This window comes from Eutrema salsugineum, unplaced genomic scaffold (assembly GCF_000478725.1).
Source record: "Eutrema salsugineum unplaced genomic scaffold, Eutsalg1_0 scaffold_4, whole genome shotgun sequence".
Classification (NCBI taxonomy): Eukaryota; Viridiplantae; Streptophyta; class Magnoliopsida; order Brassicales; family Brassicaceae; genus Eutrema; species Eutrema salsugineum.
In genome coordinates, this window is record NW_006256686.1 from 7,083,471 (window position 1) to 7,096,271 (window position 12,801).

At 38.7% G+C, this 12,801-nt stretch overlaps 1 protein-coding gene across 2 annotated transcripts; it reads left to right on the forward strand.

Moving 5' to 3' along the window:
• Nucleotides 1–7,828: 7,828 nt before the first annotated feature.
• LOC18013696 lies at nucleotides 7,829–10,831 on the forward strand. 2 transcript variants are annotated; one of them, XM_024153463.1, is made up of 7 exons: nucleotides 7,829–7,980; nucleotides 8,899–9,096; nucleotides 9,172–9,370; nucleotides 9,530–9,769; nucleotides 9,866–9,957; nucleotides 10,038–10,251; nucleotides 10,334–10,831. In XM_024153463.1, exons 1-7 carry the CDS (start codon nucleotides 7,939–7,941, stop codon nucleotides 10,645–10,647), a joined length of 1,299 nt encoding a protein of 432 aa, XP_024009231.1. In that variant the 5' UTR covers nucleotides 7,829–7,938; the 3' UTR covers nucleotides 10,648–10,831. The 2 variants fall into 2 exon arrangements, with proteins under 2 accessions (XP_024009231.1, XP_006418759.2); XM_006418696.2 differs by lacking the exon at nucleotides 7,829–7,980 and having other exon boundaries at nucleotides 8,376–9,096.
• The last annotated feature ends 1,970 nt before the right edge of the window (nucleotides 10,832–12,801 follow it).

The window sequence follows — 12,801 nt, forward strand, 5'->3', positions numbered from 1 at the left end:
TTACGACGATTTTACGACGAATAACACGGATCATCGTAAAATCGTCGCAAAGCCCAGATACAGCCACGTGTGTTTGTCTTATTTGCTTTCTTGTACGGTGGGACCATTACGACGAATTTACGACGAATCCGTCTTAAATTCGTCGTAATATTTACGTCGAATTTACGAGGAAAATAAATTCTATATATAGGACCGCACCCCTTCCCCATTTCGTCGCTCATCTCTCCTTCCTCTCTCTCTGCTTCCTCCTCCCTTGCATTCCTCCTCATTTTGACGCAAAAAAAGGTAATTATTTTTTTTTAATTACTTAAAATTATAATATTATTAAATAGTTTAGAAATTCAAACGGTTTAGGTCGGGAATTAGTTTAGGCTCGGAATTTGTTAGATTTAGGATCGGAATTTGTTAAATTTAGGATCGTAATTAAAAATTAATTGTAATTAATTTGAAAAATAAAATTTTATCGGTTTTGCAGACGATGACTCGACGCAGGACGCATTACATCAATTTCATGGCGGACGGACACTCTTCCCGGGCGTCTGCCTCGGGAAACACCGGGACCGATGTCCCTTCATCTTCCGGAGCCTCCCAGGTTCCGAATACCGCGGAGCAGTCTCCACCACCGCCTCCACCACCGCCTCCACCACCACCTCCACCGCCGGCTGCCGAACCGGTACCCGCCCCTCCTCATCCGTATGCCCAGTTTACGGTTGAGGATTTACTAGCCCTACCGGGACGGGGGGCTTTACGACGTCTGGTTCCCGGAAAAGCGGAACCAGGCTCTTATTGGTAAGTAAACTTTTTTGTTTTTATATTTTTTTAAATTAATGCTTTAATTTACTTAAATATTAATGTAATAAGTTTTTTTTGTTTTCATAGGTTTGATTTGGATAATTGTGTCGGTCGGAGCGTTTCCGACACAATTAAGAGTCATTTCATGGACCCGCACTACAATTGGAGCAAGGTGTCGCAAGAGACGTTCGACACCTGGTACAAGTGCTTCGCGGTAATGTTTTATAAATCTTATTTATATCATTTTAAATTGTTTTAAATTTAATTAATCTTACTTTTATATTGTTTATCTAATTTTTTGTTTTCTTTTGCAGCAACGGTGGAACTGGGACATCGGGATCAACGAGACGGTCCGCGAAGCTTTTCGGGTGAAGGCGCAGAAACGCCTAGTCAACACCGTTTTCGATTGGAAGCAGAAGTGGGAGACCGATGGAGACGACGCAAAGCCGAGCTCAATGTCCACCTCCTGTTGGAACGGGTTGAAGGCGTATTGGCTGGATCCGCATGCCCAAACCACTGCGGCTAAGTGTTCGGCTGTCCGAAACCGGGTCGATCCGGTGACTGGTGAGAAGTTAGTGACCCCGCACACTTCTGGCCAAATATCTTTTGCGGGAAGACGTCTCATGATGGTAAGTAATTAAATATAAATTATTCATTATTATTTTAATTTTAATTATTGCTATAATTTATTAAATATTTTTGACTAATGTTTATTAATTGGTAGGCCGAGGAGAACGGAGGAGAACTACCTCCAATGACGAAGCTCTTCGAGACCACTCACCGGAAGAGGGACGGGAGCTTTGTCGACGCTCGATCCGAGGAGATCTACAATGCCGCTATGCAGCGGATCGCCGAGCGGGAGACCCAGGCCACACCTGACGGTACTATCCAAGTACCGTTGACCGTCGCTGAGCAAGATCAGATTTTCGAAGAGGTATGATCTATTTCAATTTTTTAAAAATTTATTATATTTATTACTTAATAAATAATTAACGTTTTCATTTTCCATTTGTAGGTTGCTCCGAAGAAGAAGGGCCGAACCTTAGGGATGGGCTCTATTAGAGACTGTCCTGCCGCCTCGGCTTCCGGATTTCGCACGCAGGAGGATCCGAGTCATCTTCGCCAGGAGCTTGCTACGGCCAATGCTGAGATCACCACTCTCAGGCATGAGCAAGTGGCCCAGAAGCAGGAGCTCACCGAGATACACGATCTCTTCGACATCGTTGCGGAAGCGGTTCCGCAGTTGGCCACCGCAATCCGAGCGAGGCAACAGCGAGCACGAAGGGTTTTTGAGACCGGTGGTACTTCCGGTACTGGACCATCGGACCAGCAGACGCAGGGTCAGTCTTCGGCTCTGGTAGTGCAGACAGGAAACGACGGTCCAGCAGCGATGGAGAGCCTCCTCGTGACGTCGATCTCAACCTCGACGATTACGAAATCACATTGTAGATTAGGTTTTTTTGTAAAAAACAATTTGTATTAAATTTTTTCTTTTTTTTATAAATTATTTTCGAATTTAAATTTCATTTTAAATTGTTTTTTTCTATTTTTAATTTTTTTATTATTTTAAAAATTTATTAATTAAATTAAAATCGAATTAAATAATTAATTTATAAATCGACGTAAATTTGTCGTAAATTTACGTCGATCTAACGTCGAATTATTAACGACGAATTTACGTCGAATACGAATTTATAAATCGACGTAAATTCGTCGTAAATTTACGTCGATCTAACGTCGAATTATTAACGACGAATTTACGTCGAATATGTTTACGTCGGATTTACGTCGAAACTTTACGACGAATTAACATCGGCAATTAAAAAATTAGTTTCCCTTAATTGAAATTGTTCGTCTCCTAATCGTTGTTAAATCGATGTAATTTTACATAGATTTTACGTCGTTCTTATGATGGACTTCTTTCGTTGTACTTTCGTCGGAAACTTTACGTCGCGTTTACGACGAATAGTTTCCGACGATATTACGACGATTTTCCCGGGTTGGTAATTTTACGACGATTTCGGTTTTACGACGATCGTTTTACGACGATTTTTTCGTCGTTAATTCGACGTAAATGCTCTTTTACGTCGATTTTACGTCGATATCTGCCGACGTAAAACCCAATCTTTCTTGTAGTGGGCGCCAAAAACTTGATGTTGGTGTGTCGTGGGTTGTCAAGTTTTACCCTAAATGAAATCAATAGCCGCAAGTGCACAGCTGATCGATTGTAGTACTTGGGGATCGAATCCACAGGGAAGAGGATCTTTTCCTGCAAAAGCCTTCGAAAGAAATATAAAGTAAGGAAGTCTAGAAACCAAACGGTTTTGTGGGGGTTTTGGTGGTGTGTTTAAAATATAAAAACGAATCTTAAAGAGAAAATACGGGAATTAAAATGATCTAATAACTAAACTTAACGAAAATGGATAAAAACGCGAAATACGGCTAATCTAATTGCTTAAATGAAAATCGACTAAAAAGGATGGAGAATATTGAACTAAAGCTTGAAATAAAAACGGTGTGAATCTATAGGAAAGAAAGTGTTGGGCTTCAGGGAAGTTGGGTACGAACGATTCAAAACATTGCTAGAGAGTAAATTTGATAAGATCTTAGCTTAAACTTTTCGAACTGGAGTCACGGACGTATGAATACGCCACTGTCGTGATCATAGACAACTATCTCTCTCAACCCTGACCAGTAGGTTTCCACTCTGGCCCTGGAAAAGAAGAGATGCATTATGTTTAAGACTCGTCAGCATTCACAAATCGTCAATAGGTAGGTTTCCACTCCTATTTTTGTTTTGCTCTCCCAAACTAGATCTGACACTGGATGAACACTTTCGTGTCACCAAGCATCTGGATCAGATTGTAGTTCATGACGCTACTCTCATGCAGTAAAACGAATTCAGAAGAAAAAGTTCTAAGATTCGGCTCAAAAGCTCATGGAATCCTCATCGAAAATATAAATCCCCATCGAAAATCCCTTAATCCCAACAATAAAACTACTCAGACATAATGAACGAAATCAAAAACATAGTATTAATAAGTACAATAGAAACCGAAATTGAAAAAGAAAGAACAAGGGTTCAAGAGACAAATCTCTTTCTCCCTAAAAGCTAAAGTAAAAAACAATAAGAAAAATATGAAGTTATCAGCCGCCGCTGAGGGAGAGAACGTGTGAAAAACAACTTTGGAAAAGCGTTCGTATATATGTAAACACTAAAGAAGAAAGACTTAGAGAGAGAGAGAGTTAGAAAATGAAGAACAATATCAAGATCTCTTATTATTTCTCTCACTAGAATATCATATTTACAAAGTCAAGCTCACTTATATATATCAGAGAAGCTTAGAGACAAAGTTTTGAAACTTGGGGACAAAGTGATCTAAGGAAAATGAATATCCAAAAGAGATGAATACTTAATAGCTAAGTAGTTTGGAGACAAAACTATTACAAATGTATAATCAATATATTTATAACAATCTGATCTTGACTATAAACTAGAGATCTAAAGTCAACATACTTTTTCCAAGTCCATAAAAAAAATCAAGAACCGTTGATGAACACCAAATCATAATCAACGGTGCAAAGAGAGCAAACAAAAATAATTCAATAAAAAGGGGGTAATTACTAGTTAGAGTCTGGTACGGGACCCACATGAGCAAAAACGGTAAAGAAGTCCGTCTTTTTTTAAGTCGTATAAAATGGAGAGAGGTTTCTCCTTTGCAACAGAAGCTCGCTTCACCTATATTTCTCTCTCCTCCTTTTCGCTCTCTCTCTCTCTGGTGTGTGTGTGATCGAGTGTTCAAACGACAGAGAGAGACGCCGTTTTGGATTTCTTCGCGGAGGAAGGAGAATGTAACATCCCAATTCAGGCCCAATTGGGAAAAGCCCATCAACACCAGCCCCGCTCCAGCAACCCTAATTTGCCCCCATATTTAAGTGAAGAAATTAAATGAGAAGGAGCATCATTTTCATTCTTTTAACCCTAGCCACCAAAGCAAAAAGAAAGAGAGAGAGAGAGAGAGAGAGAGAGAAGCTCGCCGCCGCCGAGGGAGAGAAGGGAAGCCGCTGCCGCCGCCTGAGCTCGCCGCCGCCGCCGTCTGAGAGGAGAAGGATTGGTCGTCAGCCCCCTCCTTCGCAGAAACTCCTTGATTCCTTTGCTACCAGTTCTCCTTAAGTCAGATCTGCTTTTAGGCCAAGGTGAGGATTAGATCTAGGTTTTCTTTTTATTATTTTGTCTTCTTCTGGTGTGTGGAGTCTAGATCTGATGAGCCTAGGATGTTTCCTTGTGCATCTAGCTAGATCCATATGTAAGTCTAATGAAAAGATCTAGGATCTCATTAGAGGAAGAACCAGCATGTTTGATTGTTCACCCTGATGTGTGGTTAGTGATTGGTAGTGTAGCTAGATCAGGTGTTCATCTCGGTGATGATGTGCCGAGGTATGGACTTGTTTGCTGGGCTATTGCTGTCTGTGTGACTATAGCGGTAGTTCAACGGTGGGAGAAGGTACGCCGATCCTTCCGGAGCCTGTATGGCTAGAGGTGTGTCTGTGTGACTGCCTGGTATTATAGCTGTGTGACATGGGAGATGTTGTCCTAGTCTGTGTGACTGCCTGGTATTATGTCTGTGTGACATGGGAGATGTTGTCCTAGTCTGTGTGACTGGGAGGTGTGGCCTTGTGTGATAGGCGGGTTGGAGACATCATTGCTTGCTAGTTGTTTGTGCATCGCTAGGATGCTTGTGTGTTGCTTGTTGGATTTATTTTTGACATGTTGGTGGAAAATGAATGAGTGGGAAGGAAGCCTGGTTTGGTTCTCACTGAGTAATTTCCCCAAATTACTCACTCCTCTCTTTTAAATCCATATTGCAGGTGACTGTGATGAATGTGATTGTGATGATGTCTGGGAGGAACTATACGAGTAGCTCTAGTGTGGTGTGCCTTCAGAGATGGAGGAAGATTTTTATCGCTTTAAGAACTATTTTTCGTATTTTCTTTTAAGACATTATTTTCTGCTTATTTTCGGATTTATTCAAGTTACTCATTTCTATTGTAAGACTGGATTTGGTTTAATTTGGAATAAGATGTAAGCTTTTCAGCTGTGCATTCTAGTACTTTGTATTCACCATTTCAGCTTTTTTATGGTTTTAATCCGCTTACTCCTTTGGATCTAACTCACTTACCTCTGACTGAACGTGTAAGCATGGACGGCAAAAAGAAAGCTGAGTTGGTTAAGAAGATGCATGAGAAAGCTAAGAAGCACATCGAGCATAAGACGGAGCTGTACCGGAAATATGTCAATAGAAACACATATGACCATCTGCTGGATGCGTCAATTAATACAATGAAATATTTGAATGGCCCGCATGGTGGGTGAATCGGCCCATATATATAACCATGTATTCTTTCTAAGAATACAAGAGATTCATTCCCAACTTTGGCTGGCGAGGGCCTAATTATGAGTTTTCCTTAAGAACATGCTTTACATGAAAACTCTTCCGATTGAAAAATCTTCTGGTTTTTCAATGGGTGGCCACTCGAATTTTACACTATCTTTCTCATCATTACTGATCCCGGATGTCATACTCTAAATGTACTAGTAAACTTCGGGTTTACTGTAATATACAATCATATTTATTTTTGTGCAATATAGTCCGGAGGACATCATTGGTAATTCTTGCAAGACATGTCTACTCCCAGATGTACTGCAAAGATATTCAATCCCGTTCTTATTCATAGTCTCTATATGATATCCATTACTACAGATATCCTTAAAACTTAACAAGTTTCTATGAGACTCAGGAGAATATAATGCATCTTGCACTTCAAATTTAGTCCCATTTGGCATTGAAAAACTTGCTCTTCCAGAGCCTAATATAATCTTTGCATTACCAGATATGGTACTCACGCTTCCTTTCGCCCGGTATTGTTGCTGCAGGATTACATTTCCAGGATGGAATGTTTGAAGAGTTTTTTTCGATCATGTCAAAATCACTTACTTTAGCTCCACATAACATCATCCTGGAGGTGATTCCGAACATCGCAGAATTATATTCACAAACACTTTTGTAACCTGGAACCGGAGATTCAACCAGTCATGCTTGATTTTCGGTAAGATCACATATTTCTGGTGATCAAACCTGTCTTTTAGTGACTGCCAAAGATATGCAGGATCTTCTTTCATGATGTATTCCTCTTTTAAATCATCATGGATGTGGTGGAGCAAAAAGATCATAGCTTTCGCTTTTTTCTCATCAGAAGTTGTTTCTGACTTTTCAATAGCTCTGAGAAGCTCATTTCCTCTTAGATGCATTTTTGAACCTACTGTCCATGACATGTAATTCTTCCTAGACACATCAAGAACAGGGATCTCAAGTTTTGCCAAATTTGCCATGCTAACTTAAAATTGAACAAAGAGATAATCTTGTTTTCCATATACGAACGAGCAAGTAGAACGTTGTGCTGATAACGTGTGAAAAACAACTTTGGAAAAGCGTTCGTATATATGTAAACACTAAAGAAGAAAGACTTAGAGAGAGAGAGAGTTAGAAAATGAAGAACAATATCAAGATCTCTTATGATTTCTCTCACTAGAATATCATGTTTACAAAGTCAAGCTCACTTATATATATTAGAGCAGCTTAAAGACAAAGTTTTTGAAACGTGGGGATAAAGTGATCTAAGAAAAATAAATATCCAAAAGAGATGAATATTTAATAGCTAAGTAATTTGGCGAGAAATGTATAATCAATATATTTATAACAATCTGATCCTGACTATAAACTAGAGATCTAAAGTCAACATACTTTTTCCAAGTCCATAAAAAAAATCAAGAACCGTTGATGAACACCAAATCATAATCAACGGTGCAAAGAGAGCAAACAAAAATAATTCAATAAAAAGGGGGTAATTAATAGTTAGAGTCTGGTACGGGACCCACATGAGCTAAAACGGTAAAGAAGTCCGTCGTTTTTTAAGTCGTATAAAATGGAGAGAGGTTTCTCCTTTGCAACAGAAAAGCTCGCTTCACCTATATTTCTCTCTCCTCCTTTTCGCTCTCTCTCTGGTGTGTGTGTGATCGAGTGTTCAAACGACAGAGAGAGACGCCGTTTTGGATTTCTTTGCGGAGGAAGGAGAGGGAGAAGCGAGATGTCAGGTCTCGAGGATATCAAGAACGAGACTGTAGATCTGGTATAATTTTGATTTCTACATCTTCTCGTTTGATTAATCAATGTTCCTCGTGTTTGTGTTCATCATGCCCACAAGGTGTTCGATGATTTGCTTGAATGAGAATAGATGTGTTTCGTTTCCCTTTTGCGTGATTGTTCTTGTTTCGCGTAAAATCTGTCTTTAATGATGTTGTTTCCCGATGATTCGCTGATTATTTGAAACTCAAACGAGATCAATTTTCTTGCAAGAAGAAGGTGGAAGAGCCTAAGAAGAGGTCCGCAGAGGCCAACAAGTCAGCAAAGAAGAAGAAATCAAATGAAGCAGCACAGTTAGATTCATCAAAAAGATCAAGACCCCAACTTCAGGGTAAAAAGACAAAGACAGACGATGGTTCTTTAGAGAATTTAGTTGAAGCTCACTACAAGGTCCTTCACTGCTGCTTCATTTGATCTCTTTCTCTTGTTGGGGTGAACGGCCATGTAGTGACATTCACGTAAATTCTTTGAAGAACCATCGTCTGTCTTTGTCTTTTTACCCTGAAGTTGGGGTCTTGCTCTTTTCAATAAATCTAACCGTGCTGCTTCATTTGATCTCTTCTTCTTGGGTAGAACGGTCTCAACGGTCTTGGGGTGACGGGCCATGTAGTGAGCATCGAGTAAATCCTTTGAACTAAATGCTCTGCCACAAAGATCTCGTATATTTAAAGGAAAATACATTTTCAATGGAAAAATGGCGAATTGGGAACAGGAAATTTTATCACCTTATCATGCATTCATCACAGTAGAATCGGTGACGGGCCGTGTAGTGAGCATCGAGTTTGAACTAAATGCTCTGCCACAAAGATCTCGTATATTTAAAGGAAAATACATTTTTTCAATGGTGAAATGGCGAATTGGGAACTGGGAATTGAATCACCTTATCATGCATTCATCACAGAAGAATCGGGGAATTGCTGACTTGTTGGCCTCTGCAGACCTCTTCATAGGCGCTTCAACCTTCTTTTTACTAGTAAATTGTTCATCAAAAAGAGCAAGACCCCAACTTCAGGGTGAAAAGACGAAGACAGAATCTCCTCCCAATAGGGTTGAAATTGAACCCTTAGAACATTGTGATACAAACAAGCGTCAGCCGTTAAAGGTAATTGGTAATTTGTATTTGATTAATATTTTCAAATTTATGTCTGGTATTATATATATGTATCTTTTGATTTAGGTTGTTTGGGATGCCCAGAACTGTTTTATTCCAACTCGTTTATCGTATAACAAGGCGTACGATAATATTGTGAGAACTCGAAGGGAGTGGAACTATGAAGTGGATACTTTTTGCGCATATTCTGTAAAATTCTGCGACAAGTTCAAACAGATACCAGGTGTTGAGCCAGTTCCGGTTCCTGTTACTCTCGGTCCTAAAGGTAATTTATAAACTCCACACGTTAATGTATTCGATAATTTAATAAACTCCATTAACTAATAAATTGTTCGGTTTCAAATCTCTATTTTTGACCAACTCTTTAAATTAATAAAATTAGGAGTCCTATTTATCAATTAGTTTTTACTGTATCTATACTCAGGTGAAAAACGTGATGATGTGGATAATGCTATTGAGCTCAATATGTCTCAATGGGTGATCGAACGTGTGCCTCCAGCTCCTGTGCTATTAATAGCTGGAGATGCTGATTACATAGAGATAATTGAAAAACTGATCGGATGTGGCTTTAAAGTGATATTGGCGTACAACTCTAATGCAATCGAAGAACTTCGAAATTCCACGCCTGAAAGTGTATCTTGGGATGAATTGGTTGGTGGAAAATGTAAGATTTTTTTTGTCTTCTTTTTTAGTTATTCTTTTTTGGTTATGTTGATCTTATCTTCTTTTCTAATTATCTTCTCTGATCACATACATACAGTGATAAACAAGAATTTGCCCTCACCAGTTCCTCAGGATGTACCTAGTGCACCAATGAGGTGTTTTATACATTCACCAACGAGAAGCATGCGCGTAATCATTTGTAATCATTCATATTATCCAATTTTCAACTTCAACATTTTTTGGGGTTAATTTTCTTATTGAATGTTTAGGTTATATGGGATTTACGTACTTGTGCTTTGCCTGGGAAAATAGAGATGAAAGAACTCAGGATGAATATTGAAAAGGCAGTAGAAGAAGCTGGTGATTATAGAGTTCAGTCTATTCAGGTCTATTCCACACACCTGAAACCCGGAAAGATAAAAAAACTAGAAGGAGCTGGAATTCAAGTTCAGATTTTACATCCCCCAACCCACGGGAAAAAGAGTTAGTGTATAGTCTATTAGAGATTTTTTTCTTTCCAATGTTTTTAGTTTTATACTAACTTGTGATTTTTCTGTATTTGCAGAGAGAGGAAAAGGTAAAAAGAAAGGGAGAAACAACAGCAAGGAACATTGTGACGCGAGGATAGCAAAAGAAATTCTTGATTGGAGCATGATAAAGGAGCCTCCTGCACCAATTCTCCTCATTTCTGGTGATGTACGTCTGAGAGAAAGTATATCTGTGTTGGTAGCTTGGAAATATGATATATTTTTGGCTCATAATAACAAGTGTGAGGACTCTCTGAAGAACTCATCTACACGTTCTGGATTTTGGAATAGATTTCATAATGGTAAGTCGAGAGGAGTTGCTTGGGGAATGTGGGATGACTCTCGTGTCTGACGTTTGTCTCTTTTTTTTGGTATTAGTCACTTGTTTGACATTTGTTTCTGATTTTTCTGTTTTGGAGTGAGTGAAACTTGTCAGTAGTAGAAATCGACATTGACTTGTGTTGGAGTGTTATTCCGTTTTTAGGTGGGCCTTGTCCGATGACGCAGAAACGTGAGGAAACACAAATTTTTTGTTTTGTTCCACTGTTTCATTTCCCAATAGTAAAATATTAATCTCTTGATTAGAGTCTAAAACTTTGCTAATTTGGAGCTTAGGAAGCAAGTCGACGGAGACAGAATCTTAATGAAAAATGGATAGTTAAATAACTTAAGCAATTGACTAGAAATTTAGTAGATAAGATTAAGACTAAATGAAGATGGGAGGGACAAAATTCCTCGGCTCTAGTAAACAAAATAGATTCATTAGTGATATGGGTTGCGTTTAAGGAGTTTAATGTGTTCCTGAAACGCTTATGCGATTACTTGAATGATTCCCATGTTTAGGATGTCTTTCTACACATTTAGGAAGGTCGTTAGTCTTTAATCTGATAAAATTTCTATCTAAAACGTTTGATTTTCGTCTTTGCATATAAGTTATTTCTCATATTCTTTCTAAAACTCGAAGAACCATTACTGAATTGTCAATTCGAGAAAAACTTCCTCATTTTTCAGGAAAGATTTGTAATAATCAGGAAGATTTTTTCTTTTATCTTTAGTGTTTACTTGAATGTGTTTCTCATGTTTTAAGAACTCTTCCTACAACTTTAGGAAAGCTTTTTGTCTTAAATTTGAAAAAAAAAATTGCTTCCTAAAACGTTTGTATCATCTTTGCATTTGAGCTATCGGCAATTCTAAGAAATTTAAAGTAGGATTTTTCTCCATCTCTTTTCGTATTTTTCATTTAGTTAGAAAAATGTAAATCTCTTAATTCGCATGTGAATTTCATCGTACGTTTAAACTAGAGAAAACTGTATCTATTCTAAATAGGGCTAGATCAGTGATTCTTGTTCCTTTGTGATATTTTCTGCGCTAAATTCTTGTTAACGTTTGAGATACTCTTTAAACTTATAATATAAGAATGTGATGCCATCATGGAACCATGGAACCAGAGGCTGAACCGCGGATTAAAGATCAGGACGTGGAGCAGGTACCGGATGCAGCCTTGATCATTCCGGACGGGCCAATATCACGCACCAAAAGGTTGGTAGGAGCTGTTCAGAAGCTACTTACCGAGCTTAAGAACCAGAACATGGAACCAACAACAACCAAAGCCGTGACCCTTCTCACATATCAGGGTATTTACTGACTTTGGCCTGGTATAGTTTTTGGTACTCTTTTTCTTTACATCCGGGTTTGTCCCAATAAGTTTAGCAGGAGGGATTTTAATGAGGTCAAAGGCTATACCACCACACGACCGCGGTTCAGTACATGCTTGGTTCACGGGTCAAGAGTTCAAGAGTCATGTTCGCTAGAGCAGCTCAAGGGTCAGTCAAAGCTAGGCGAAAAGTCAGTCCAAGTTTTAGTCAAACTCATTTATTCTCTTTGTAATTTCCTATGCATGACCATTGGTCTGATCCACCCCTATATAAAGGGATGAACCCTTCTCATTTTGATTCATTCACTTTTCCTTAATAAAATTTTAGATTTTTCTCCATTGTTCTTTTGAGAACTTTTTTTTTCGAGTCTTAGGTGGTTAGCCTAAATTTTTTTTCGGTTTATCAAGTTCTTTTCATCGGACTTGACGCAGCCTTCACTTTGCAAAGTCTAAGATTTTCGTTAGTAGTTTTAGGGGCTTAGGGAATTTTGGGAACCTAGTTCTCACGCCCTAACATCCTTTAACCGGCGATTTTTTCTTTCTTTGTTCCACCTCCTTGTTTCAAATTGTTCTTCGTGATTTTCGGCCTAAGGATTTGCGGGAGTCTTTCTCTCACGCCTTAGCATCTGCTCCAAGAATCGTTCGGAGTCAAGGATCTATCAACCCAACCGGACCAAATGTGTGATAATCCTTTGGGAGATCGTATCAAGTGGTATCAGAGCCACACACTTGAAGAATTTGGTATTATCTTTCTTTTTGTCTCTTTAACTTCCGCATTTTCTCATCTTTTCTTTTGTAATTTTTCTAGCTCTATTTTTTTTTTTAAAAAAGAAACCTATATAAAAAAACGAA